Raw genomic sequence first — 26,044 nt, forward strand, 5'->3', positions numbered from 1 at the left:
CACCATGCCATCTCTGGGCAAACGTCTCCTTCTCCCTCACCTCTAAAGACACCTAGCCTATTTCTGGGCTTTTCTTCCAGAACAGGCTCTTCAAGCTTCCTTACTTACCCCGAAAACTAGGGTAATCCTAGTTCCCTGACTTCCCTAAATCCCAACGTCGTGGTTAAGAGCTCTTTTCTACCACTGCTGGCTGCCGCCCCAGGACCCGCATTGAGAGGAGGAAGTCCATCGCTCCCAGGAGTGCTGATCTCTACTCCTATGGGCCGGAAGGGCAGTGACCACTGGGCTCCCTTACAGCCAATCCCTTCAGTGTTTTCATTCCACCTCAAGTTTCTCCCACCGAATGAACTGCGGGACAGGAGAGAAGCCTTGCTTCCAGGCCCTACCCTTGCCTTCTCTCCTTCATTCCCAGCTTCCTGCAGGTGTTCTCAGGAGAGGCAAGGACTGGGTGAGAAATCCAGCCCAGCACTTATGAGTCTGCCACTCAGCACACGCCCAGTATCAATTGGCCATGACTGACCATGAATCACTGCAGAGTCCCTGTCCACATCTTCTGCCTCAGTTTCCTCTCTGCCCAGCCAGTCCTCACCCTACTGCACCCTGGCTTCCACCTTCACTCCTCCACAAAATGCCTCTACTTAGCAAGGAGGTCACCCTGACCTCGCAGTTGTTACATCTTTTTTTTTTTTTTTGAGACGGAGTTTCACTCGTCACCCAGGCTGGAGTGCAGTGGTGCGATCTCAGCTCACTGCAACCTCTGCCTCCTGGGTTCAAGCAATTCTCCTGCCTCAGCCTCCTCAGTAGCTGGGATTACAGGTGCACACCACCACACCCGGCTAATTTTTGTACTTCTAGTAGAGATGCGGTTTCACCATGCTGGCCAGGCTGGTCTCGAACTCTCAACTTCAGGTGATCCACCCACCTTGGCCTCCCAAAGTGCTGGGGATTACAGGTGTGAACCCCCACGCCTGGCCCAGTTGTTAAAGTTAACAGATGTTCTGTGCCCTTGTCCATGCTCCTGCAGTGCCCATCACTATGGCCTCTTCCTCCTTCTTGAAATACCTGCCTCCCCTTGGTTTTCCTCCTACCTCTCTGGACAGTTCTTTTTAGTCTCCATCGAGGTTCTTCCTTTTTTTTTTTTTCTTTTTTCTTTTTTTGAGACAGGAGTACAGTGGCACAATCTCAGCTCACCGCAACCTCTCCCTCCCAGGAGAATCAAGTGATTCTCCTCTCTCAGCCTCCTGAGTAGCTGGGATTACAGGCACATGCCACTACCGTCCAGCTAATTTATGTATTTTTACTAGAGATGGGGTTTCACCATGTTGGCCAGCTGATCTCAAACTCCTGGGCTCAAGCAATCTGCCTGCCTCGGCCTCCCAAAGTGCTGGGATTATAGGCGTGAGCCACCACGCCCAGCCAAGGTTCTTCCTTAAATGCCAATGTTCTCTGAAGTTTCAGCCTCAGCCCTTGCATCTTTCTGGTGGGATTGCTACTCAGGGCTTCAAGGGTCGCCCCTAGGAATGACTCCAAGGTGGATCTCTCCATCTCTGCCTTGCCTATTTCCAGCCAGCTGTACTCCTTCTCCTGGGGAACCACAGGCTCTCCATGCTCAACACAGTAACTGCTCTCCTCTGTCCCCACCGAGATCAACTTCTATTCCATCTCCCATGTCCAGCAGACTGGACAGTCCGGGAGTCAGTCTCGAATCTTCTCTTCCTCCTTACCTTTATTAAGGCACTGGGACCTATAGCTTTCACTTCTTTAATATCTCATATTGGTTCCTTCCTTTCCAACTTGTCCTACAAACACTTTACTTCACTTCAGGCTCACCATTCTGTCCTGAATCACATCAGATGATGTGGAGTCCACACCTCCTGACCTTGTCCCTCTCCAACCCAATATACCCTACAACATGGTCACTGGGGGTATTTCCTCAATGTGCCATGGCTGTGTCACCACCAGCTTCACCACCCTCTCTTGGATGGCTCCTTGTTGTCCAAATGAGGCAAAAACTACTATGGCTGGTTTCTGCCAACCTCTAGTCTCACCTGTCCCCAGTTCCCCACTCCTGCCTCTGCTCCAGCCAAGCTGAATACTTGCTAGTCCCCAACACGTGATGGACCTGCAGGCCTTTTGCCCCTGTGAAGCTGTATATGCTGGTGGGTCTGCACCACTCCCTCTACAGGGCCTCCTGCTTGACCAGAGTAAGATAACTTCCTTAGGGAGTCTTCCAGGGTCTCCTCTTCCACCCTTGCCCCAGTGTTCATCAGCTGCCCTCTTTCGGTGCTCCCATAGCATCCAGGGCACACTTCTATTATAGCACCTGTCATCCAGACCATCTCCCCACTTTGGGAGGTCTTTGAAGGCAAGCACTATATTCTTCTTCTCTTTTTCTGCAGCACTATACATAGTGCTGGACACACGGAGGGTGAGTGAACGCATGGATGGGTGGGATGAATGCACCTGGGGAGAGGTGCCACTGACCCTTGCTGAGTGGTCATGGCCTTTGAAGATTTCCCAGACAACCAAGTGGCCTGGCTCTGGTGTGCAGCTGGACTGAGTTCCCGCTAGGGAGAGGTACTAATGCTTCCACTGGGCTGGAGCAAGGGCCTGCATGGGACAAATACATTTTCACAGCCAAGCAAAATGGGGAAGTTCTAGAAGTAGCTGAACTTTTTTTTAGGAACCTGTTTGGTTTGAAATCATTAGATAAATGTCACGGGTATCTAAATTTGGCTGCAGAGAACCAGACTGTATGTACCTGATAAAGATAAAATGTTTAGACTACTTGGGTAGCCAAGGGTAGCTGAATCCCTGAGTGAGCTGGGTGGCCAGAGACTGGGGAGGCTGAATTAGAGTCTATTTTGTTGGATGTCCAACCTCCTGGGACATGGCTACAAACGAGAACACTGGTACACAATAGTTGGTCAGACCATTCTGACAATGTGGGTGCTCGGCTAGGAAGACATTTAAAAAGCAGTGTTGTTGGAGACAGTGAGCCTGGGAAAGGGTTGGGCTCCTCACTAACATGGAGCAAGCCCCACCCATCCCTGCCAGGTAGCTCAGCGAGGGACTGCATAGATGAGCAGTCCAGGAACACAGACACTCTTTGATGCCAGCAAAGGAGCCTCTCTAGGCTTCAGGAAGACCAGGCCCTACCTGTGTTTACACAGAACAGCAAAGGCTTTCCCATTCCCATCCCACTGCCCTCCTAAAGAGGACCAGAGAGTCAGGAAGGGAAGGGTACAGTTTGTGGGTCTAGGCATTTTAGAGAGAAGTGCTGGGGGAAGATGCAAACAGTGCAGCAAGGCCTTTTAAAAACCCAACTTAAAGAGTGTATGTTGCTAAGTGAATTACTGCTGAGCCAGAGGGCCTTCTACTCGAGATGAGGCCTGAACAGTTAGCCAATTTGCCTTCCAGTCTCCGTTATTCTCTATGTGTGGCTGATATAATATGAACTCCTTTCACACAGATGGATTATTTCCTTTGGGATGCATCTGGAAGGCAAAGCCTCCTTTTGAAAGCTGTCTCCCTCTCACCTGGGTCACATGGAGATAGAGCTGACCCTGAGAAGGGTCCACCACTTCTAAGTTGAAGCATCATCAAGCTGAGGGGGGCAGCAGGAAGAGGCTGGCTCAGACAGGGAGGAAGGGTAAGCTTTGCTCACAAGCACTTGGAAGAGCAGGGAGGAAACGGCTACTCCTGGTGGCTGGGAGTAGAGCAACCACAACATCACAGGAGAGGAAGGCAGAGGCCAATGGGACTTAACCTCCAAGAGGAGTCACTTCAAGAATGCCAGTGCAGACATTACTTGTAGCTCCTTTCAAAGCCATTCTCAGAGGTATTAGATCAGCAAAGTCAATGAAACAAAGACAGAGGTGACCGACATGAGATGCAGTTAATGGAGATGAGCTTTTTAGAACACAGGTTCATGAACTGGTTTGAAATGGCCAGTGAGATGCAGATGCACAGGAGTCATGTGTATGGCCCCAGGGTGTGGTAGGGTCAGCAGAGTGATCACAAAGATGGGAAGAGAGAAGCCCAGATAAACAGGAAGACAACGCCAGCTTTCATCTTACCACTTCGTCCTCGGTAGGCTTGAAAACACAAATTTACACTTAGTGGGTAGCCACGCCACACACAAGGTCACAAGTTAGGAGCACAAGGCTACTGAATGCTTCTTGGGGAGGACTGTCCATGTTAAATGGGCTAGCACGTTGGACGCAGGCCTCCTCAGCATACACACAAAGCGAAATCAGCAGGAATTTACAGCATTAAGATACGTATTTTCTAAAGGCATCCCCAACCCTTGTGATTTCTTTTTTAAAAAATCATATATAGTGAAAGTGGTCAGACAGACTGAAAAGTCCAACTTGGGTCCTCAACTCCTATTTTATTTGCTTTAAAAAGAACATAATGAGTAGATGAGATTTAATAGTTCAGTTCAGAGGCTTTGTGTTACAAGGGGTCAGGCTAGGAGAGTGGTATCTTAAGGAAAAGTCTAGTTTGGCCTGACTAATTCTCTCTCTCCCTGTAAAAAGTAGGCAAATGACACCAAAAAGGCTCAAACAAAATATCTGCAGCAAGAATACATCAGTGGTATAGGACTTCAGAAGTACCAGTGATTATAGCTGGTCAGTAATGTAATTGGAACGATCCTTGGAAGGGTCAATGGATGAAGAAGCTGTGCTTAGTGACCTGTGTTTCAGTTCATAAGAGCTGGGATGCTGAGGCCTGCTCTGCCTCAGGTGACAGAGCAGTCAGTAATGGAGACCTGCGTGCAAAGCACTGCAGGCAAAATCTGGAATTCAAGACAGGAGCAAAACTGCTGCAGACTCTGGGGGCAACAGTTGGAGCTTAGGGCAGGGCCCACTGGAAAAAGCTGTGGTGCCCTAAGAGGTCCAGAAGGCAGGCTGAGTATTAATTAGTATTTTTATTTTTCAAGGAGAAGACTGGAGTGAGGCCTCTTAGGTAAACAAGACTAGGGCTGACCCGAGGTGGAAGGAGAGGAAGCCCACACCACGGGATCTTACCTCGTCTGCGTCCTCTGAGTGGGTGGAGAGCTGGTCATGCTGAATAATCTCAGCATCCTCCTCTGTCGGTCCGTTGCCCACCCTGATCCCACCAAAGTTGAGAGTTCCCTACACAGATGAACAGAAAGAGTAGAATTTGCCTGGGCTTTAACATAACATTCTGTGAAGTGGGAAGGGCGATGGTTAGTAACACAAACCTCAGAAAAGCATATGTCTAACAACAAAAACAAAACCCACTGACTGAACGGCTAAGTAAAATCAAACAACTGTTCCACCCCAACCACTGCCTCCCCAGCCCCAGCCCAACCTACAATTACCACCTTACCCTGCTTCAGAGGAAATATGCAGTTCTGTCTGTTGTGCCAAGAGGCATCAGCCTCACCTGGGTCAACACTAATTGAGAATCCTGCTTGAATGAAAACCTTAATACGAACAGATTCTCATAACAAGTACAGCTCTATCTGTAAAGCCTGCAAGGGCCTAAGCTTTTCTGACACTAACAATTAGACTTTATAAGAGGAACGGGGGCCAAATGACATGGTGATTGTACCCTAGTCTGAAAAGCTTTTAACAGGAGCCCAAGAATTCCAGCAACTTCTTCCAGAAATGTACCATGTCTCTGCCCAGGAACAAAGAACTTCCAAGGTCAGAGAAGGAAAAAAAAGCTTAATGTACATTCACTTGTGGCTAGACAGTGCTGAGCTTAAAAAGATGAGGAGGGGCTCCTTTTCTTCAGTGGATGCTCTGGAATGTTAGAACAATTCTCCCACAGGCACGTGGGCAGACGCTGACAGGGCATTTGTTTCTTCTGAGTTCACAGGCACAGTCTTTGGTAGGGTCTCCAAAAGTAGAATTTTAAAGTCAACTTGATTTGAAAAAACTTGAGTTTTTCCAAACCCAAAGTAAAAAAAGACTCTTTGGGGAAAAAAAACCAGGCAGAAATGAGTTAAGTCTCACAGATCCCAATTAGTGCTAACCTGCAACAGCGCGAAAAGGAATTTAAACAGCAGCCCCCAGAATCACTTCATATGGTTTCTGTCCAGGGGGCCAAACAAGGCAAGAGCTCAAGGGCAGCTCTCCTGCAACCTGGCCTTCGGGCAGCAGCATGAGCAGTGTGCAGGAGGCCTGCGCGGCTGCCCTGCGCTCCTCATCCTCAGCTCCACCTCCTGGTGTGCCATTTTTTGCCATAGCTCTCGTCACAGTTTAATGCCCAGCTCAGACCTAGGTGTTTGCACAAATCCTCCCTCCTACTCTAGCAGTGGTCCTTAACATGCTGGTCAGACAACTAGTTGCGTTAGAATTACCCCAAAAGCTGCATTTTAAATAGAAATTCTCAAATATTACTCCCAGAAATTGTAAATTTAGTAGTTCTGCGGTGGGGCCCAATAAATCTATATTTTAAAAATATGTTCCCAAGTACAAATTGTATAATCATTGTGAAGGGTTTATCAAAATTTTAAATGCATGAACCCTTTGAGATTCAGCAATCCCACTGCTGGAACATCTAGGCTTGCAAAACTTTGGCAAGGTATATGGATAAGGGGCTGGGTGCGGTGACTCATGCCTGTGATCCTAGCATTTTGGGAGGCTGAGTCAGGCAGATCACCTGAGGTCAAAAGTTCGTGACCAGCCTGGCCAACATGGCGAAACCCCGTCTCTACTAAAAATACAAAAATTAGTTGGGCGTGGAGGTGGGCGCCTGTAATCCCAGCTACTCTGGAGGCTGAGGCAGGACAATTGCTGAACCCCGGGAGGTGATGGTTGCAGTGAACTGAGATTGCGCCACTGCACTCCATCTTGGGCAACAGAGCGAGACTCTGTCTCAAGAAAAGAAAAGAAAAAGACATATGGACAAGGATGTTCCCTGCATTGCTGTTTGTGATAGCAAAGAATTGGGAACAACCAACACATCCATCAAAGAGATAATGACTTTACCATGTCCAGTGGAATATCCTATGGAATGCTAGGCAACCATAAAAAAGAGTGATAGCTGGGCACGGTGGCTCACACCTGTAATCCCAGCACTTTGGGAGGCCACGGCGGGCAGATCACAAGGTCAGGAGTTCGAGACCAGCCTGGCCAACATGGTGAAACCCCGTCTCTACTAAAAATCCAAAAATTAGTCCAGGCGCAGTGGCTCACGCCTGTAATCCCAGCACTTTGGGAGCCTGAGGCAGGTGGATCACGAGGTCAGGAGTTCAAGACCAGCCTGGCCAACATGGTGAGACCCTGTCTCTACTAAAAATACAAAAATTAGCCAGGCGAGGTGGTGGGCGCCTGTAATCCCAGCTACTCAGGAAGCTGAGGCAGGAGAATTGCTTGAACTGGGGAGGCGGAGGTTGTAGTGAGCCGAGATCATGCCACTGCACTCTAGCCTGGGCGACAGGGCAAGACTCTATCTCAAAAAAACAAAACAAAACAAAAATTAGCCGGGCATAGTGGTGCATGCCCATAATCCTAGCTACTCAGGAGGCTGAGGCAGGAGAATTGCTTGAACCCAGGAGGTGGAGGTTGCAGTGAGCTGAGATCATGCCACTGCGCTACAGCTGGGTGACAGAGTGAGACTTCATCTCAGAAAAAAAAAAAAAAAAAAAGTGATTATCACTATGAAACAATCTTCAAGATACACTAACTTTTAAAAAACGTAATAAATCAAGAGGCAGAAGAGTGCCACAGTTTAAAACACAATTCCTCATGTGTCTTTTTCTACATGCATAGAGCACACACACACCTATCAGTAGAAGACAGGAAGATATCTGTCAGAGGCAAGGCCCCCACCTGTTAACAATGCCCCCTGAAGAGGAGGACTGTAGTGGGGGCAGGTGGGTTTTCTTCTTAGTTAGCACTATATGCATTCTCTAGCCAAGTGCACCTATTGCTTTTTTTATGTCAGTAGGGGACTGTCAGGACCATGAAATTATGGGCCACTTCTATTTCTTCTTCCACTTATTTGTTTTAATACCCTAAGAAACAAATTCAAAGTCTACCAGGTGACTGTGATGTGCAGTCAGACTTGTGGGCCACCAGAGCCTGGACACCTCCAGGTCATGCACATATTCCACCTAGCAACCCTCAGAAGGTGGACTGAAAATGCAACGAAGGGCACAGGAGGGGACTCCTGCATATCCTGGGCTGGGTTATAGGATACAGGAGGAAGGCTTCAAAGTTCAAGGCTCTCAAAGTAGAAGGCCATTTCTGAAGCTTTCTCCAACTAGCAGATAAACTGAGGAGCAGATAGGTTAAATCTCCCAGCCAGACACTAACAAGGATCTCTTCAGAACACAGGAATGAGAGTTACAGGAAGGGGGATGAGAGACACATGTCAGCAGAAAAAAGAAAAGAAAAATTAAACTGTGATATACCACTCACAGACAACCAAGGGGACAAAGAACAGAACAAAACCACATCACTATTCATATCCTCAGCCCTCTGGGGTCAAAAATCCGGAGACTTTCTTGTAGAATGATCATCCTGATGCCTTCAGGCTGCTCTCCAGGAACAGATGTTTGGCTAAAGAACCAGTGGGGTAAGAAGACCCTATGAATGTGCAGGTTTCCAAAAGGGGGACTTTTAACTTAGAATTTATCACAGAAGAGGTTGCCAGACTTAAATGCATTAAGATCTTGTCAGAAGCACATCTTATATATGCTAAGACTAGCAGAAAGAAGAGTATGTGTTAAGGACATCAACAATAGGTAGTATGTGTTCTAAAGGCTTGTTAAATGTCTCACAGGGAAGTCCCTACTTGAAACTGTATTTTAAGCAGCAAGATTAAAATTTTTTCTGACTCAAAATGTCAGTCCTTTTAGACTAGTTCCAGAAGGATGACCATAAGAAGTTTTCCAAGTTTAAAATCATCAGAAACACTTAATGAAGGAAATGGTTATCCATCTAAATCTTTCATTTTATTGAAAGAAGTATATGCTTCGAGCACATAGAAGTAATGGGTAATCACTACTGGTGAGACTTTCACAATCTTATAGATTCATTCATAACTTAGAATATATTGGGCTAATATATTTGTGCATTGTAAGATTTTGTTTAAAAGATGTTTTTAAGGACAAATATTCAAAGTGCTGTTACTGAATCTTGAATTAGTATCAGAAGAGGGAAGGATCAAGACAGATCACTTTGGTTATGACACCAGATGACAGTACACATGACACATCGGAGAGCAGAGGTCTCACTAGAACAGCTGAGGACATGTGAGGTCTGAGTTTCTCACAAAAAACTAAACATGTATAAACTTTCACTTTTAAAAAAGAAGGTAAGTTACTACTAAAAAAGATCCAATGTCTAAGCATCACTCTAAAGTAGAACTCTAAAGTGCAGGGAAATCAATTCAAGAATCACAGAGATATTCTCGCTTCCATGCTGAAAAATCATCCAATACATGGTCACAAAATACAGACATGAAAGTGGGTGAGTCCAAGAGCTGCCATCTTGGATTAAGATGATGGGACTCAGTGAGGGTACAACAGCCACTTTGTTACCATGGACATGCCTGTACTTACATATTTGAATAGAAACTTAGTAGACCAATGCTAAAGATGATGCCAGAATCTATTCTTAAGAGGTGGAACTTCTGTCATCGTCTCAGTGAGTAACAAGGACATATTTCCCAAGAGCACACGTCCCATGCTCTCAATTTAATTAAAAATAATTCTGCTGCACTGTTTGCCACCTCTTTAAACGAAATGTGATGGTTTGTTCACTTTAATTCACTCACTGTTGCAGCCGCTGCTGCCTCTAGTCCCTGTTGGCTCGGGTTTGGGCTGACTGGGGCCTCCACAGGTTGCCCTTCCTGATAGTGAATGGAAGAAAAGAGGAAGGGGAAAGAAAACAAAAGAGGGAGGGAGTGAAGTGGGGAGACGAATGGAGGGTACATGGAAGGATGAAGATGGTCAGAAAAGGGAGAAGGAGGGTCTTGTAACTCAGCTGCTCTCCAACAGGAGTCATCATCTAACAGCCATTTAAGAGTCATGCAACAAGATCATTTGGGTTTTCTCAGGCAGTGTAAAGTAAGTGTTATTGGATACCCAGAAATTACGCATGATACTGAACATCTAGCAAATTTAACTCTGTGTGTTTGTGTGTGTGTGTGTGTGTGTGTGTGTGTGCAGAATTCATATACACACAGACATTAAGTAAACATATATACGTATGCTGCTTTTTAAAAAGAAAAAAAATCAACGTGCTTTAAACCAAATCTTTTTCCCAGATGTTTTGGTCAGTGAAAGTATCACAGTCTCATTTGAAAGGAAAATATCTTAATGTCAGTCCTGTGGCTGCCCAGGCAAACCACATGAGTGAGTTCACCCGTCTGCAGCTCTTGCAGCCTTGCTTGGCTTTGGCTGATGCTACATCTAGACAGGTATAGGCCTACATTTTCCTGAGCGCAGCGTGAGCAAAGCATGACCAGGAAAGGTAAAAATTTGTCTTTTCTCTCCTCCAGCTACTCAAAGCTGAATCCAGATGTCCTGAGCAGCAGATATGTTTCTCTGACTTGGCAGGCCCAGTGCTCGTGCTACATAACACAAATGTGTTTTGTTTGTTTGGTTTTTTGTTTTTGAGACAGAGTCTCACTCTGTCCCCATGCTGGAGTACAGTGGCACAATCTTGGCTGACTGCAACCTCCGCCTCCCAGATTCAAGCGATCCTTCCACCTCAGCCTCCCAAGTAGCTGGGACTACAGGCACGCGCCAACATGCTTGGCTAATTTTCTGTATTTTTGGTAAAGATGGGGTTTCACCATGTTGGCCAGGCTGGTCTCAAACTCCTGATCTCAAGTGATCCACCCACCTCGGCCTCCCAAAGTGCTAAAGTGCTGGGATTACAGCAGTGAGGCACTGCGCCCGGCCACAAATGCGTTTTAATAGTATACAGATTTGTGGCTGGGCATGGTGGCTCACGCCTGTAATCCCAGCACTTTGGGAGGCCGAGGTGGACGGATCACAAGGTCAGGGGTTCGAAACCAGCCTGGCTAACATGGTGAAACCCCGTCTCTACTAAAAATACAAGAATAAGCCAGGTATGGTGGCATACACCTATAATCCCAGCAACACAGGAGGCTGAGGCAAGAGAATTGCTTGAACCTGGGAGGTGGAGGTTGCAGTGAGCCGAGATTGTACCACTGCGCCCCAGCCTGGGGGACAGAGCGAGACTCCATCTCAAAAAAAAAAGAAAAAGAAAAAGAGTATATAGATTTCTGCACAATTAATTATATCCACTGGGGAATTGCCTTGATCTTGAACAAAAGAAAAGTCTAGCAACTTTTAGCAATAGAAATACACCTACTAAATGCTTTCTCCTCAAATACTGACGGCGAAGGACCAGTGGTTTAAACAGCAGCATCCAAGGTACACACAGTAGTGCAACCACTACCAGGAAACACTGAATTCCTTTCTGCAGAGTAAGAAGAAGGACAAGGTACATCATATAAAAGTCTACTGATCACATACGCAGTTTCCAAATCTGGCACAAATTTCCTCCAACAGTACTTTCTTACTAATCTATGAATAACACTATCCAATTTCTCAAAATGATTATCACATTTTGTGGCAAAGCCCTAGAATTGTCCCATTCTATGGCAGTTATACATTTTTTAGGGTCAGAGAAACATCTGGCTTCCTGATCAAGGATAATCATCTCAGACAGCCCGCCTCTGGGTTTACGTACCTGTCCAGAATACAACATTGAATAACCAGACTCTGGGTAGGAAAAGAGGAACATGTTTATGAAATGGATCAGAAGGCTTGGTGCATTCTCAGATGTATGAGCATCATAGGCCGTCCACTTGTAAAAAATAAGGATAACCAAATAGCCAAACAAAGAGGTCATGAAGATTATTTCAGGAATAAATCCAAAGTAGATATTCAGGGGCTTCTTGAAATAGCTAAAAAGGAGAGAGAAAAAAACGTTAAGGGTAAATGGGCCTAGGGCCACTCCTACACTGAATGGAGTATTTACTAGATTTTTCTACTTAATACCCCTTCAATTCCGTCTTTATCACTTTAAGCAGCAGCAACCAGAAGCTGGAGGCAACAGAGACAATGCAGGATTAACTATCACGGTCAAACTTTTGAACCTTAGTTTTGTTTTGCTGTTGCTTTTTTTTCTTTTTTGAGACAGGGTCTCATCTGCCACCCAGCCTGGAGTACAGTGGTGCAATCTTGGCTCACTGCAGTCTTAACCTCCCTGGGCTTAGGCGATCCTCTTACCTCAGCCTCTCGGGTAGCTGGGACTACAGGCATGCGTCACCACACCCAGCTAATTTTTACATTTTTTGTAGAGATGGGGTTTTGCCATGTTTCCCAGACTGGTCTTGAACTCCTGACCTCAGGTGATCTGCCCGCCTTGGCCTCCCAAAGTGCAGGATGGCAGATGTGAGCCATTGTGCCAGGCCTCAAACTTTTGAACCTTGAACGGCTCCAATACCATCCCCACCATTCTCTCCATGAGAAAGAGAACGGAAAAATCTAGTACACTTTGAGACCACAGTTCGTAACTTTTTTTTTTTTTTTTTTGTAGAGATGGGGTCTCTTGCCGTGTTACCCAGGCTTGTCTTGAACTCCTGGGCTCAAGTGACCCGCCTGCCTTGGCCTCCCAAAGTGCTGGCATTACAAGTGTGAGCCACCACACCCAGTCCACAGCTAATAATTTTATGTGAGTTGCACATCAAGGAAAAAAAGAGACCTCACTTATTTTGAAGAAAATTGCTCAAGTTTTTTTCAAGGATCTTTACTGGAACAGTAAATTGTTAAAGGACTAATACTAAGCCTCATTTAAGACCATGAACTTTTTTTTTTTTTTTTTGAGATGGAGTCTCGCTCTGTCACCCTGGCTGGAGTGCAGTGGTGTTATCTTGGTTTACTGCAACCTCTGCCTCCTGGGTTCAAGCAATTCTCCAGCCTCAGCCACCAGAGTAGCTGGGATTACAGGCGCGTGCCACTACACCCGGCTAATTTTTTGTATTTTTAGTAGAGACGGAGTTTCACCATGTGGGCCAGGCTGGTCTTGAACTCCTGACCTCAAGTGATCTGCCCGCCTCATCTTCCCAAAGTGCTGGGATTACAAGTGTAAGCCACTGCACCCGGCCAGACCATGAAATTTTTTTTTTTTTTTTTTTTTTTTGAGGCAGAGTCTCGCTCTGTCGCTCAGGCTGGAGTGCAGTGGTGCCATCTTGTCTCACTGCAACCTCTGCCTCCCAGGTTCAAGCGATTCTCCTACCTCAGCCTCCCGAGTAGCTGGGATTACAGGTGCGTGCCACCACACCTGGCTGATTTTTGTATTTTTAGTAGAGACAGGGTTTCACCGTATTGGCCAGGCTGGTTTCAAACTCCTGACCTCAGGTGATCCACCCACCTTGGCCTCCCGAAGTACTAGGATTACAGGCATGATCCACCGTGCCTGGCCACACCATTAAATTTTTAGAAAAGCACTTCTATAATGTAGAATGAGGTTCTGAATTATTAATCCCTCCCCAAAGATGTCATGATTTCTTTACGCAAAAGCATTCTCTAAACTACGCACATTCTTATGACAGAAATGGAACAACTCACATATGGTTGAACAGACTCAGGCTGACTCCAAACAGCATATGGATGATACCAAGGATAACAGACATCTTCATCTTAAAGGAGTTCAAGAAGGTCAGTTTATTGGTAGCAATGTTCCAAATCTGTCAAACCCGAGAAAACAAATTAGGTATTATAAAGAATTCTCAAAGGGAAAAATATTCCTCCGTTTAAAAAACAATTTTTATTTATTTATTTATTTATTTATTTATTTATTTACAGACAAGTCTCGCTCTGTCGCCCAGGCTGGAGCGCAGTGGCGTGATCTTGGCTCACTGCAAGCTCCGCCTTCCGGGTTCACGCCATTCTCCTGCCTCAGCCTCCCGAGTAGCTGGGACTACAGGCGCCCACCACCACACCCAGCTATTTTTTTGTATTTTTAGTAGAGACAGGGTTTCACCGTGTTAGCCAGGATGGTCTCAATTCCTGACCTCGTGATCTGCCCGCCTTAGCCTCCCAAAGTGCTGGGATTACAGGTGTGAGCCACCGTGCCTGGCCAACAATTTTTATTTATTAATCAATATTATTTATTATGGAAGTTCTAAACAGATACTTAAGCAGACAGGATGGTATAACAAACCCCCATGCACCTATCACTCTGCTTCGACAAAATTTTTTTTTTAATCTTGCTTTTGAGGAGAATGCTTCAAAAATTAATATCACCTTATGGACTCGTGAAACAAGATTACCGCCACTCACTCATCTCCACATTACTACAAAGTGAAGTCCAGATATCATGTCATTTTACCGGTAAGTATTTCAGTGTGGATGTCTAAAAGGAAAAGACTTATTTATTTATTGAGATGGAATTTCACTCTTTTTGCCCAGGATGGAGTGCAGTGTTCATGATCTCGCTGACTGCAACTTCCTCCTCTCGCCTTGCCTCAGCCTCCCAGGTAGCTGGGATTACGGGCACAGGCCACGACACCCAGCTAATTTTGTATTTTTAGTAGAGATGGGGCTTCACCATGTTGGCCAGGCTGGTCTTGAACTCCTGACCTCAGGTCTGGCCTGAGGCCTGCCTCAGCCTCCCAAACTGCTTGGATTACAGGCTTGAGTCACCGCGCCTGGCCAGTAAGGCTTTTTTTTTTTTTTCGAGATGAACTCTTGCTCTGTCGCCCAGGCTGGAGTGCAGTGGCGAAATCTCGGCCTATTGTGAGGTGGGGTTTTCACCGTGTTAACCAGGAAGGTCTTGATCTCCCAACTTCATGATCCGCCCGCCTTGGCCTCCCAAATTGCTGGGATTACAGGCGTGAGCCACCACGCCCGGCCAGGACTTATTTTTAAAACATGACCACCATATTGTCATCACACCTAAATGCATTAACAATGATTTCTTTTTTTTTTTTCTTTTAGATGGAGTCTTACTCTGTCGCCCAGGCTGGAGTACAGTGGCATGATCTCGGCTCGCTACAACCTCTACCTCCTGGGTTCAAGCAATTCTCTGCCTCAACTTCCCGAGTAGCTGGAATTACAGGCGCTTGCCACCATGCCCGGCTAATTTTTTTTGTATTTTTAGTAGAGACGGGGTTTCACCATCTTGGCCAGGCAGGTCTTGAACTCCTGACCTCGTGATCCACCCGCCTCGGCCTCCCAAAGTGCTGGGATTACAGGCGTGAGCCACCGCGCCCAGCTAACGATTCCTTTTTTTTTTTTTGAGAAGGAGTCTCGCTCTGTCACCCAGGCTGGAGTGCAGTGGCGCGATCTCAGCTCACTGCAAGCTCCGCCTCCCGGGTTCACGCCATTCTCCTGCCTCAGCCTCTCCGAGTAGCTGGGACTACAGGTGCCCGCCACCATGCCCGGCTAATTTTTTGTATTTTTAGTAGAGACGGGGTTTCACCGTGGTCTCGATCTCCTGACCTCATGATCCGCCCGCCTCGGCCTCCCAAAGTGCTGGGATTACAAGCGTGAGCCACGGCGCCCGGCCAACGATTCTTTAATATCATAAAATATATAGTCAATATTTATTCAAATTTCTCTGATCTCTGTCCAAATCTTTTTTTTTTTTTTTTTTGAGACAGGGTCTTCACTCTGTCACCCAGGCCGGAGTGCAGTGGCGTGATCTTGGCTCACTGCAACCTCTGCCTCCCAGGTTCAAGCCATTCTCCTGCCTCAGCCTCCCGAGTGGCTAGGACTACAGGTGTGCACCACCACACCCGGCCAATTTTTATACTTTTAGTAGAGATGGGGTTTCACTATGTTGCCTCGGCTGGTCTGGAATTCCTGACCACAAGTCATCTGCCTGCCTCGGCCTCCCAAAGTGTTGGGATTACAGGCGTGAGCCAACGCGCCCGGCTTATACATTATGATTGTAGATATATCTCTTGAGTCTCTAAACTATAGGTTCTCCTTCCATCTTTCCTTTTTCATTCATTACGAAATATCTTCTGAAGAAATTGGGTTGTTTATCTTACATATTTTCCCACAGTCTATGTTTTGCTGATTATAGCCCTGTGGTGCTATCATTCCATCTATTTTTTTGAGATGGAGTCTTGCTATGTCCCCCAGGCTGGAGTGCAGTGGCACGATCTGGGCTCACTGCAACCTCCTCCTCCCGGGTGCAGGCAATTCTCCTTCCTCAGCCTCCTGTAGCTGGGACTACAGGCGCATGCCACTGTGCCCAGCTAATTGCTGTTATTTTTAGTAGAGATGGGGTTGCACCATGTTGACCAGGCTGGTCTCAAACTCCTGACCTCAAGTGAACCACCTGACTCTGTGTCCCAAAGTGCTGGGATTACAGGCATGAGCCACCTCGCCCAGCCTGTATTATTTTTTTCTTTTCCTCAGCAGTCAGATGCCCTGTATTACATTCTTGTCGCCACTCCATTTTTACAGCACACAAGAAGATTTGATCATACTTAATTTGCCTAAGCATTTGAAAAAAAAAATTAATTCTGGGAAAAGGTTTTGTAAGTTTGTAAATATAAGAATGCAAGTCTAAAATCCACAGGAAAAATATATTTCTGCTTTGTTAAAATATCTGCTAAAAATAAAAAACCAAACTAAGTAAGCAGAAATAAATTAAGAAATGGGAAGGAGTCTTGAAAATCAATCTTCCCAGAGTCGATATTATTAACCACCTCAGAAATAAGCAGCGCAGGGAAAAGTATGTGGCTCCTCAAGGGACTTGGGTCTCTTATGGCTTAGAAGTCCTCTGAATAAATACATCAAGGTTTCCCAAAAATATGTCAACGAAAACCCACATAACTATTTTTGTTTGTTTGTTTGTTTGTTTGAGACAGTCTTGCTCTGTCACACAGGCTAGAGTGCAGCTTGCTCACTGCAACCTCCGCCTTCCAGGTTCAAGCAATTCTCCTGCCTCAGTCTCCCGGGTAGCTGGGATTACAGGCATGCACCACCATGCCCGGCTAATATTTGTATTTTTAGTAGAGATAGGGTTTCACCATGTTGGCGAGGCTGGTCTCGAACTCCTGACCTCAGGTGATCCCACCTCCTCAGCCTCCCAAAGTGCTGGGATCACAGGCATGAGCAACCATGCCCAGTGAAAGCCCACATAACTATTTCTCTTCACTTTAATTCTCTTGCTTCAGGGTTAGTGTTAAAAAAACTTGAGGTTAGCATATAGGAAAGAAGTCCTCTTACTGGATCAATGCCAAAAGGGTATGGTCCACCGAACACTCCAGGGAGGGCTGGGTTCAGCTGTAGAACAGGGTTCCCCCGAAGCGTCTCTTCACTACCATGACAGGGAAGAAGTCACATTATTTTTGAACAAGAGAGGGAAACAACAAGGGTCCAGAAACTGACCCCAAAATAAATTACTATAGCTATCTTGTCTCTTCAATAAAATGGGAGGGGAAAAAATAAAGAGGAGAGACTAGCAGCTGAGATTGAGGGATCCAAAATGACAAAAAGAAAAATTAAACACACAAACACACGATCAAGTAGGGAACTGGGGAATCGGCTTTTAGTTTCCAAAAAAAAAAAAAATCATTTCTAATCTTAGTTCCTGGATACTTGCTGAACAAATCACAAAGCAACTCACAGTGTGGAGCATGAATGAGGAGACACTGTCACCACTTCCTAAAGAAGTGTCAGTTTACCACTTGTCTTAAAAATCAGGGCTGAACATGAAAGGAATAAGCTTTGAATTTTAGCTTCTTCTGCAACTTACGTCCAATTAAAAGTAAACATCGGCCGTACACTCCAGGATGACCCAAAGATATTAAGAGACTTGGAAAAGCAATCATTGTAGATGAGGCCAGTGTACATGGAGAACACACCCATCAATAAAATAATGTATCGACCACTGAACACAGTGCTAAACATCTGGGAACCAGAAGAAAGAAGTAATGAGAATGTACTCACTGCAGCTTATATTGTGACAATGTTACTCAGAATATACCTGCCCCTTTCTCCAGCACTACTTTACCCCATCCTGATTCAGAGAGCCTGAAGTAAAAACCAAAATACAATGCTAATGAGACAGTCACTTTCACAGGATGCGGCCTCTATTTTTTTATCACATTGGCACAAAAGTTATTGTGGTTTTGGCCATTTCTTTTGGCGGCCAAAACCGCAATAACTTTTGCACCAACCTAAATAATTTTTATTTTTTTTAGAGATAGAGTCTCACTATGTTGCCTATGCTGGTCTCGAATTCCTGGGCTCAAGTGATTCTCCTGCCTCAGCATCCAAGTAGCCGGGACTACAGGCACACACTACCACTTCCAGCTAGCACATGTCCTCTTTGGTGTTAAAATGAACATAACTTCTCTACTTCCTTTTGATAAATTCATGGATAAAAGACTTCCAGATCATAATTTTCATAATGAATGCTTGGGAAATTATAAAATTTCAGTTCAATGCAGATGCAACTTAAACATTACCTCATTCTCATTCTTCTGGGAAAGGATCCGGCTCTCCCTCAGTACCATCCACACAGCAAAAAGGGTCATTAAAATGCCATGACCAAAGTCTCCAAACATCACAGCAAATAGAAAAGGGAACGTGATAATAGTATATGGAGCTATGAAGAAACCAAAAAAAGAAAAATACAAAGTACATTAAACCATAGCAATTCCACAAATATCACATTCTTTTCCATACCCCCCCCTTTTTTTTTTTGAGATGAAGTCTTGCTCTGTCAGCCAGCAATGTCTCAATCTTGGCTCACTGCAACCTCCACCTCCCAGGTCCAAGTGATTCTCCTGCCTCAGCCTCTTGAGTAGCTGGGATTACAGGTGCCCACCACTATGCCCAGCTAAGTTTTGTATTTTTAGTAGAGACAGGGTTTCACCATGTTGCCCAGGCTGGTCTCCAACTCTGACCTCAAGTGATCCACCTGCCTTGGCCTCCCAAAGTGCTGGGATTACAGGCGTGAGCCACCGTGCCCAGCCTTCCATACTCTTAAGATCAATATAAGGTGACTTACTCCCCAGCTGCCAGACAGATAGGACTCTCAGAGAAAATCTTTCATGGCAGAATCAACACACCTTCACAAAGTAGCTAATGAAATTTGAGCTACTGATAACCTTTTTTAAAAGAGAGATGGGGTCTTGCTCTGCCACCCAGGCTGGAGTGCAGTGGTTTCATCACAGCTCACTGCAGCTGGCAACCCCTGGACTCAAGTTAACCTCCCACCTCAGTCTCCCAAACAGTTGGAACTACAAGCATGTGCCACCATGCCCAGTTAATTTTCTTTTAAATTACTGATAACTTAAATAATTTTTTTTAGATGGAATCTCACTATTTTGCCCAAGCTAGTCCTGAACTCCTGGCCTTGAGCAATCCTCCCACCTCAGCCTCCTGAGTATCCGAGATTACAGGCATGAGGCACTGTGCCTGGCAGCTCTGACAACATTTTAAACCAAGAACAACAGCGGAAACGAAGGTGTAACCCTGACAACATTGGTTTGTTCTTTGACTCTCTTGTAACTCGTGGGACTCTGCTCCCAGGGCAGGCCAGCTGTCTTCTCTTTGTGCAGCAATCGTGTCCCAGTGGTATAAAGCTAAATATCAGATAATGTACAGATGGAGAGAGCCCAGAGCAAAGCAGTTCTTGCATACGGCTCCAACTGAAAATGAATACTCACACTCTTGATTTAATAATTAACTCTCCAAATATATGAGAAATCTGTGTTGTGCCTAAAGTGGCCAATACTTGCTACATTTTTTCTGTCTAACCTTGGAATAGGGAAGCCAAAAAAAAAAGCCATTTAAAAATATCAGACATCTTAGAAGAAACATTTTGCTTAAAGCAGTTCCCGCAAATGATTTGCTAGAGAAGTCCAGGTGTTTTAGGGCTGTGAGGGCACATGAAAGAATCCAGACTCACGAACTTTTTTTTTTTTTGAGACAGAGTCTTGCTCTGTCACTCAGGCTGGAGTGCAGTGGCACAATTTAGGCTCACTATAACTTCTGTCTCCTGGGTTCATGCAATTCTCCTGTCTCAGCCTCCTGAGTAGCTGGGATTATAGGCATGCACCACCAGGTCTGACTAATTTTTTTTTTTTTTTTTTTTTTTTTTTTGAGACGGAGTCTCGCTCTGTCACCCAGGCTGGAGTGCAGTGGCGCGATCTCGGCTCACTGCAAGCTCCGCCTCCCGGGTTCACGCCATTCTCCTGCCTCAGCCTCTCCGAGTAGCTGGGACTACAGGCGCCCGCCACCACGCCCGGCTAATTTTTTGTATTTTTAGTAGAGACAGGGTTTCACCGTGATCTCGATCTCCTGACCTCGTGATCCGCCCGCCTCGGCCTCGCAAAGTGCTGGGATTACAAGTGTGAGTCACCGCGCTCGGCAATTTTTTTGTATTTTTAATAGAGATAGGGTTTCACCATGTTGGCCAGGCTGGTCTTGAACTCCTGACCTTAAGTGATCCTCCCACCTTGTCCTCCCAAAGTGCTGGGATTACAAATATGAACCACCGTGCCCAGCCGATGAACTTTTTTTTTTTTTGAGACGGAGTTTCACTCTTATTGCCCAGGCTAGAGTGCAATAATGCAATATCGGGGCTCACAGCAACCTCCGCCTCCCAGGTTCAAGCGATTCTCCTGCCTCAGCCTCCCGAGTTGCTGAGATTACAGGCATGAGCCACCATGCCTGACTGATTTCGTATTTTTAGTAGAGACGGGGTTTCTCCATGTTGGTGAGGCTGGTCTCGAACTCCCAACCTCAGGTGATCCACCCACCTCGGCCTCCCAAAGTGCTGGGATTACAGGCGTGAGCCACCACGCCTGGCCCAGCCAATGAACTCTTAAAGGAACGATACCTGACAGTAAACCTGCTCCTTACATTAAATGGGCATCCTTTTTTTTTTTTTGAGACTGTCTTGCTCTGTTGCCCAAGCTGGAGTGCAGCGGCATGATATCAGTTCACTGCAACCTTCGCCTCCTGGGTTCAAGTGATTCTCAGGCCTTAGCCTCCCAAGTAGCTGGGACTACAGGTGCGTGCCACCACATCTGGCTAATTTTTGTATTTTTAGTAGAGGCAGGGTTTCACCATGTTGGCCAGGCTGGTCTTGAACTCCTGACCTCATGTGATCCACATGCCTCAGCCTCCCAAAGTGCTGGGATTACAGGCGTGAGCCACCATGCCCTGCCAGAATGAGCACCTCTTCATAGGAAGTACACAAGATCTGAGGTGTCAACATGTTTGTTTATTTTTTAATAGAGATGGGGTCTCACTGTGTTGCCCAGGCTGATCTTGAAATCCTGGGCTCAAGCAATCCGCCTACCTCGGCCTCTAAAAGTGATACGATTGGCCGGGCGCAGTGGCTCACGCCACCCAGCACTTTGTAATCCCAGCACTTTGGGAGGCCAAGGCGGGCGGATCATGAGGTCAGGAGATCGAGACCATCCTGGCTAACACAGTGAAACCCTGTCTCTACTAAAAATACAAAAAAATGGCCAGGCACAGTGGCTCACGTCTGTAATCCCAGCATTCTGGGAGGCAGAGGCAGGCAGATCACATCAAGTCAGGAGTTAGAGATCAGCCTGGGCAACACGGTGAAACCCCATCTCAACTAAAAATACAAAATTAGCCGGGCGTGGTGGCACATGCCTATAATCCCAGCTACTCGGGAGGCTGAGGCAGGAGAATCACTTGAACCTGGGAGGCAGAGGATGTGGTGAGCTGAGATCGTGCTATAGCACTCCAGCCTGGGCAACGGGAGTAAATCTCTGTCTCACCACAAAAAAAAAAAAAAAAAAAAAAAATTAGCTGGGCATGGTGGCGGGTGCCTGTAGTCCCAGCTACTCAGGAGGCTGAGGCAGGAGAATGGTGTGAACCTGGGAGGCAGAGCTTGCAGTGAGCTGAGATTGCGCCACTGCACTCCAGCCTGGGCGACAGAGAGAGACTCCATCTGAAAAAAAATAAAAAATAAAATAAAAATTAAAAAAAACAGTGCTAGGATTAACATCTTTAATTCAGTTGTTCAACAGCATTTAAAGTGAGGCGTTAGAAGAAACAATGAACAGGCTGGGCGCGGTGGCTCACGCTTGTAATCCCAGCACTTTGGGAGGCCGAGGCAGGCGGATCACGAGGTCAGGAGATCCTGACCACGGTGAAACCCCGTCTCTACTAAAAATACAAAAAATTAGCCGGGCGTGGTGGTGGGCGCCTGTAGTCCCAGCTACTCGGAGAGGCTGAGGCAGGAGAATGGTGTGAACCCGGGAGGTGGAGCTTGCAGTGAGCCGAGATTGCGCCACTGCACTCCAGCCTGGGCGACAGAGTGAGACTCCGTCTCAGAAAAAGAAAAAAAAGAAGAAACAATGAACAAAAAGGCCAGGCATAGTGGGTCACACCTGTAATCCCAGCACTTTGGGAGGCTGAAGCAGGAGGCTTGCTTGAGCCCAGGAGTCCAAGACTAGCTTGGGCAACATAACAAGACCCCGTCTCTAAAAAAAAATTAAAAATTATCAGCCTGGGCAACATAGCAAAACCTATCTCTAAAAAAATTTTAAAAATTAGCCAGGCATGGTGACACATGCCTGTAGTCCCAGCTACTCCAGAGGTTCAGGCAGGAGAATCACTTGAGCCCGTGAGGTTGAGACTGCTGTGAGCTGTGATTTCACCACTGCACTACAGCCTGGGCAACAGAATGAGACCCAGTCTCAAAAAAAAATCATAAAATAAAAAATTAGCCACGTGTCGTGGTGTGTGCCTGTGGTCCTAGCTATGCAGGAGGCTGAGTTGGGAGAATCTCTTGAGGCCAGGAGTTTGAGGCTGCAGTGAACTACAATCATGCTGCTGCACTCCAGCCTGGGTGACAGAGGGAGACTCTCTCTCAAAACAAATCAAACCAACTAAACAAACAAAAAAACTCTAGAGGAAAAAGATAACAAGCTTTTTTTTTTACCTGGATTTATCTCTCGGTAAGTTCCAATTCCATAAGCATCTACTATGTTCTGAAAGCCATAGGTAAACTTGTTGGTTTTGTTATAGGTTGGGGGAGTCTGGTTTGTCTGCATCCTGTTCAAAATGGAAGGTACAGTGGAACCACTGTGTTCCTGAAAAACATTAGCACATTTATCAAACTTAGGTTATCCTCCTAACTGTGGTGGTGGTTACACAGGTGTACATTTCTTGAAACTCATCAAATGGTACACATAAAATGTATGTATTTTCTTTCATGTAAATTATATCTCAATAAAACTAATGAAAAAATAAAAATAAAACTAGATTATCTTTCCCAGCTTTTGGGAAAACTGGGACAAGGTAAAACATTTATAATGGAAGATTTATATTAGATCCTGTGAAATACATCCTTAATGTGAAAAAAAATTTAACTTTAAAATATATCACCAAAGAAAATGTGGAACTGCCTCCATATCTGCCTTTTTATGAAAGTTGTTCTTCCCCTTTCATGGAGAAAGCAAAGTATGTTCTCTGGCTCTCCTTCTTCACTACCTTCTCTTAACTTCCTGATCCCTTGTAGTCTGGCTGAGCATGCTTACGCAAAGTGACTGGCTCCTGACCAAAGAGCTTCTCTCCCCCATGCACGCCCCTGACATTAGAGATCTTTGGTGAAAATCTTTCTTCCTTAGGAGTTCTCCTCCTGCTCGCTGACCATTCCTTTTCTATCTTTGCTGGTTGTTTCTGCTCTGCCTATCTCATAGCATTGCACGACCCCAACCTTTTTTTTCTATGACCTCCCTCTTGGAGGTCTCATTCCCTTCCATTCTCATGACTCCCATTTCCTTAGCTTTGTCCCCTTGTCTGCTTGACATTTCCACATGGACCTCAATGTGACTGGAACTGAACTTACCATCCCTCCCCAATCAATAAGCTTCTCTTGCTGAACATTTACTTCCATCATTGGAACCCTAATTTTCCTGGCCAGTCAGCTTTGATGCCTCAAAAACATGTTTAAATCTTTCTCCTTGTATTTCTCCTGCACCTTGCTAGGAACCAGGTAGCCCTATTGATTTCTCCTGCAGAACATCTCACAATTCATCATTTTTTTTCCCCATTGTCAAGTCCTACCTGGGGATCCTTATCATTTACTACTCTATGTCTGCAATAACCTTCTAACTGAACCCCTACCTACAGAACCTCTTCCCTCCTCAATCCAACCTAGATACTATCAGATTACTCTTTTAAAACTGATTTGAGCCAGGAGAAGTGGCTCACACCTGTAATCCCTGCACTTGCGGAGGTTGAGGCGGATGGATCACCTGAGGTCAGGAGTACGACACCAGCCTGGCCAACATGATGAAACCCCGTCTCCACTAAAAATACAAAAAATTAGCTGGGTGTGGTGGCGCACGCCTGTAATCCCAGCTACTCAGGAGGCTGAGACAGGAGAATCACTTGAACCAGGGAGGTGGAGGGTGGAGGTTGCAGTGAGCCGAGATCGTGCCACTGCACTCCAGCCTGGGCAACAAGAGCAAAAACTCCATCTCAAAAAAAAAAAAAAAAAAAAAAAAAAAAACTGCTTTGATCCACCAGGCGTGGTGACCCACTTTTTTTTTTTTTTTTTGAGACAGAGTCTCACTCTGTTGTCCAGGCTGGAGTGCAGTGGCATGATCTCAGCTCACTGCAACCTCTGCCTCCTGGGTTCAAGTGGTTCTCCTGCCTCAGCCTCCCGAGTAGCTGGGATCACAGGCACCCACCACCATACCTGGCTAACTTTTTTGTATTTTTAGTAGAGACGGGGTTTTGCCATGTTGGCCAGGCTGGTCTCAAACTCCTGACCTCAAGTGATGCACCCGCCTCAACCTCCCAAAGTGCTAGGATTACAGAAGTGAGTCACCACACCTGGCCCCAACACTTTGGAAGGCCAAGGAAGGCAGATCACTTGAACCCAGGAATTTGAGATCAGCCTGGGCAACAAGGAAAAACCCTGTCTCTACAAAAAATACAAAAAAATTAGCCACGCATGATGGTGGGCACCTGTAGTCCCAGCTACCGGGAGTCTGAAGTGGGAGGATTGCTTAAGCCCAGGAGTTGGAAGCTACAGTGAGCTGAGATGGCACCACTGCACTCCAGCCTGGGTAACAAAGCAAGATCTTGTCTCAAAAACAAAATAAAAAATGTAAAAAACGATCCAAACTGCTTTGATCATGTTCCTTCACCCCTAAAGAACTTCCAATGTCTCTCAACTCCCTCTGGAATAAAATTTAAATCTTCTACGCTATTATTTAAGAACCTTTCACAATTAAGTTCCAAACTACCTGATGCAGACAGGTACTTCTCTTCAGCTAACCAACTGTAAATCCTGTTCTTGTCCAAACATACATGGTCTAACCATACTTCCTGACTTTGTTTTCTTCTCTTCATTCAGCAGTCTTACCAACAACTTACCATTCTTCAAAGACCTGATCAAATGCCACCTGCTTAAAGCTTTTTCCAACTCCATAGTTGGAACTCTCCTAATAAACTGTAAGATACTCGAGGGCATGTTTTGTACATCTCTGTACTCCTCCAGGCACTTACCGCAGTTCTGTGGACAGAGTAGTTGTTCTAATTAACTACTAAACAGAAACAGTCATATACAGAGAGGGCATCAGGAAACTGATGCCCTGGCCATGAGCAACCCTGAAGAATCATGGGCATATGACCAAATTATTTCAGCTCTCTGAACTGCAGTCTCCACATATGCAAAATAAAGATATGCTATGCTATGCTATGATATATATATTATATGCCAGGCTATGTATGAAATGTGCTGTCAAGTTAAAAGACAAATAAATATATTAAAGAACTCCGAAGGTGAAATGCCATAAAAGTGACATTAATGTTACTATTTATTTTTTATTTTTTTATTTTTTTTGAGACAGAGTCTCGCTCTGTTGCCCAGGCTGGAGTGCAGTGGCGCAATCTCGGCTCACTGCAAGCTCTGCCTCCCAGGTTCACTCGATTCTTCTGCCTCAATCTCCAGAGTAGCTGGGACTACAGGCGCCTGCCACCACGCCCGGCTAATTTTTTGTATTTTTCAGTAGAGATGGGGTTTCACCGTGTTAGCCAGGATGGTCT

General features: G+C 45.8%; 1 protein-coding gene across 11 annotated transcripts in view; it reads right to left on the reverse strand.

Moving 5' to 3' along the window:
• ATP6V0A1 (ATPase H+ transporting V0 subunit a1) overlaps nt 1-26,044 on the reverse strand; it is a 67,935-nt gene that overhangs the window by 10,304 nt on the left and 31,587 nt on the right. For 3 of the 11 annotated variants that reach the window (XM_030808287.1, XM_030808289.1, XM_030808285.1), the window contains exons 11-20: nt 22,926-23,076; nt 18,457-18,596; nt 17,742-17,896; nt 17,213-17,303; nt 13,595-13,713; nt 11,712-11,928; nt 11,331-11,438; nt 9,763-9,837; nt 5,034-5,141; nt 4,080-4,097 (exon numbers count right to left, since the gene is read on the reverse strand). In XM_030808287.1, coding sequence (XP_030664147.1) covers nt 4,080-4,097; nt 5,034-5,141; nt 9,763-9,837; nt 11,331-11,438; nt 11,712-11,928; nt 13,595-13,713; nt 17,213-17,303; nt 17,742-17,896; nt 18,457-18,596; nt 22,926-23,076 — 1,182 coding nt within the window. The remainder of the gene's footprint in view (nt 1-4,079; nt 4,098-5,033; nt 5,142-9,762; nt 9,838-11,330; nt 11,439-11,711; nt 11,929-13,594; nt 13,714-17,212; nt 17,304-17,741; nt 17,897-18,456; nt 18,597-22,925; nt 23,077-26,044) is intronic. The other 8 variants (XM_030808294.1, XM_030808288.1, XM_030808292.1 and 5 more) reach the window with 3 other exon arrangements.

Source organism: Nomascus leucogenys, unplaced genomic scaffold (genome assembly GCF_006542625.1).
Source record: "Nomascus leucogenys isolate Asia unplaced genomic scaffold, Asia_NLE_v1 Super-Scaffold_285, whole genome shotgun sequence".
In the NCBI taxonomy this organism is placed as follows: Eukaryota; Metazoa; Chordata; class Mammalia; order Primates; family Hylobatidae; genus Nomascus; species Nomascus leucogenys.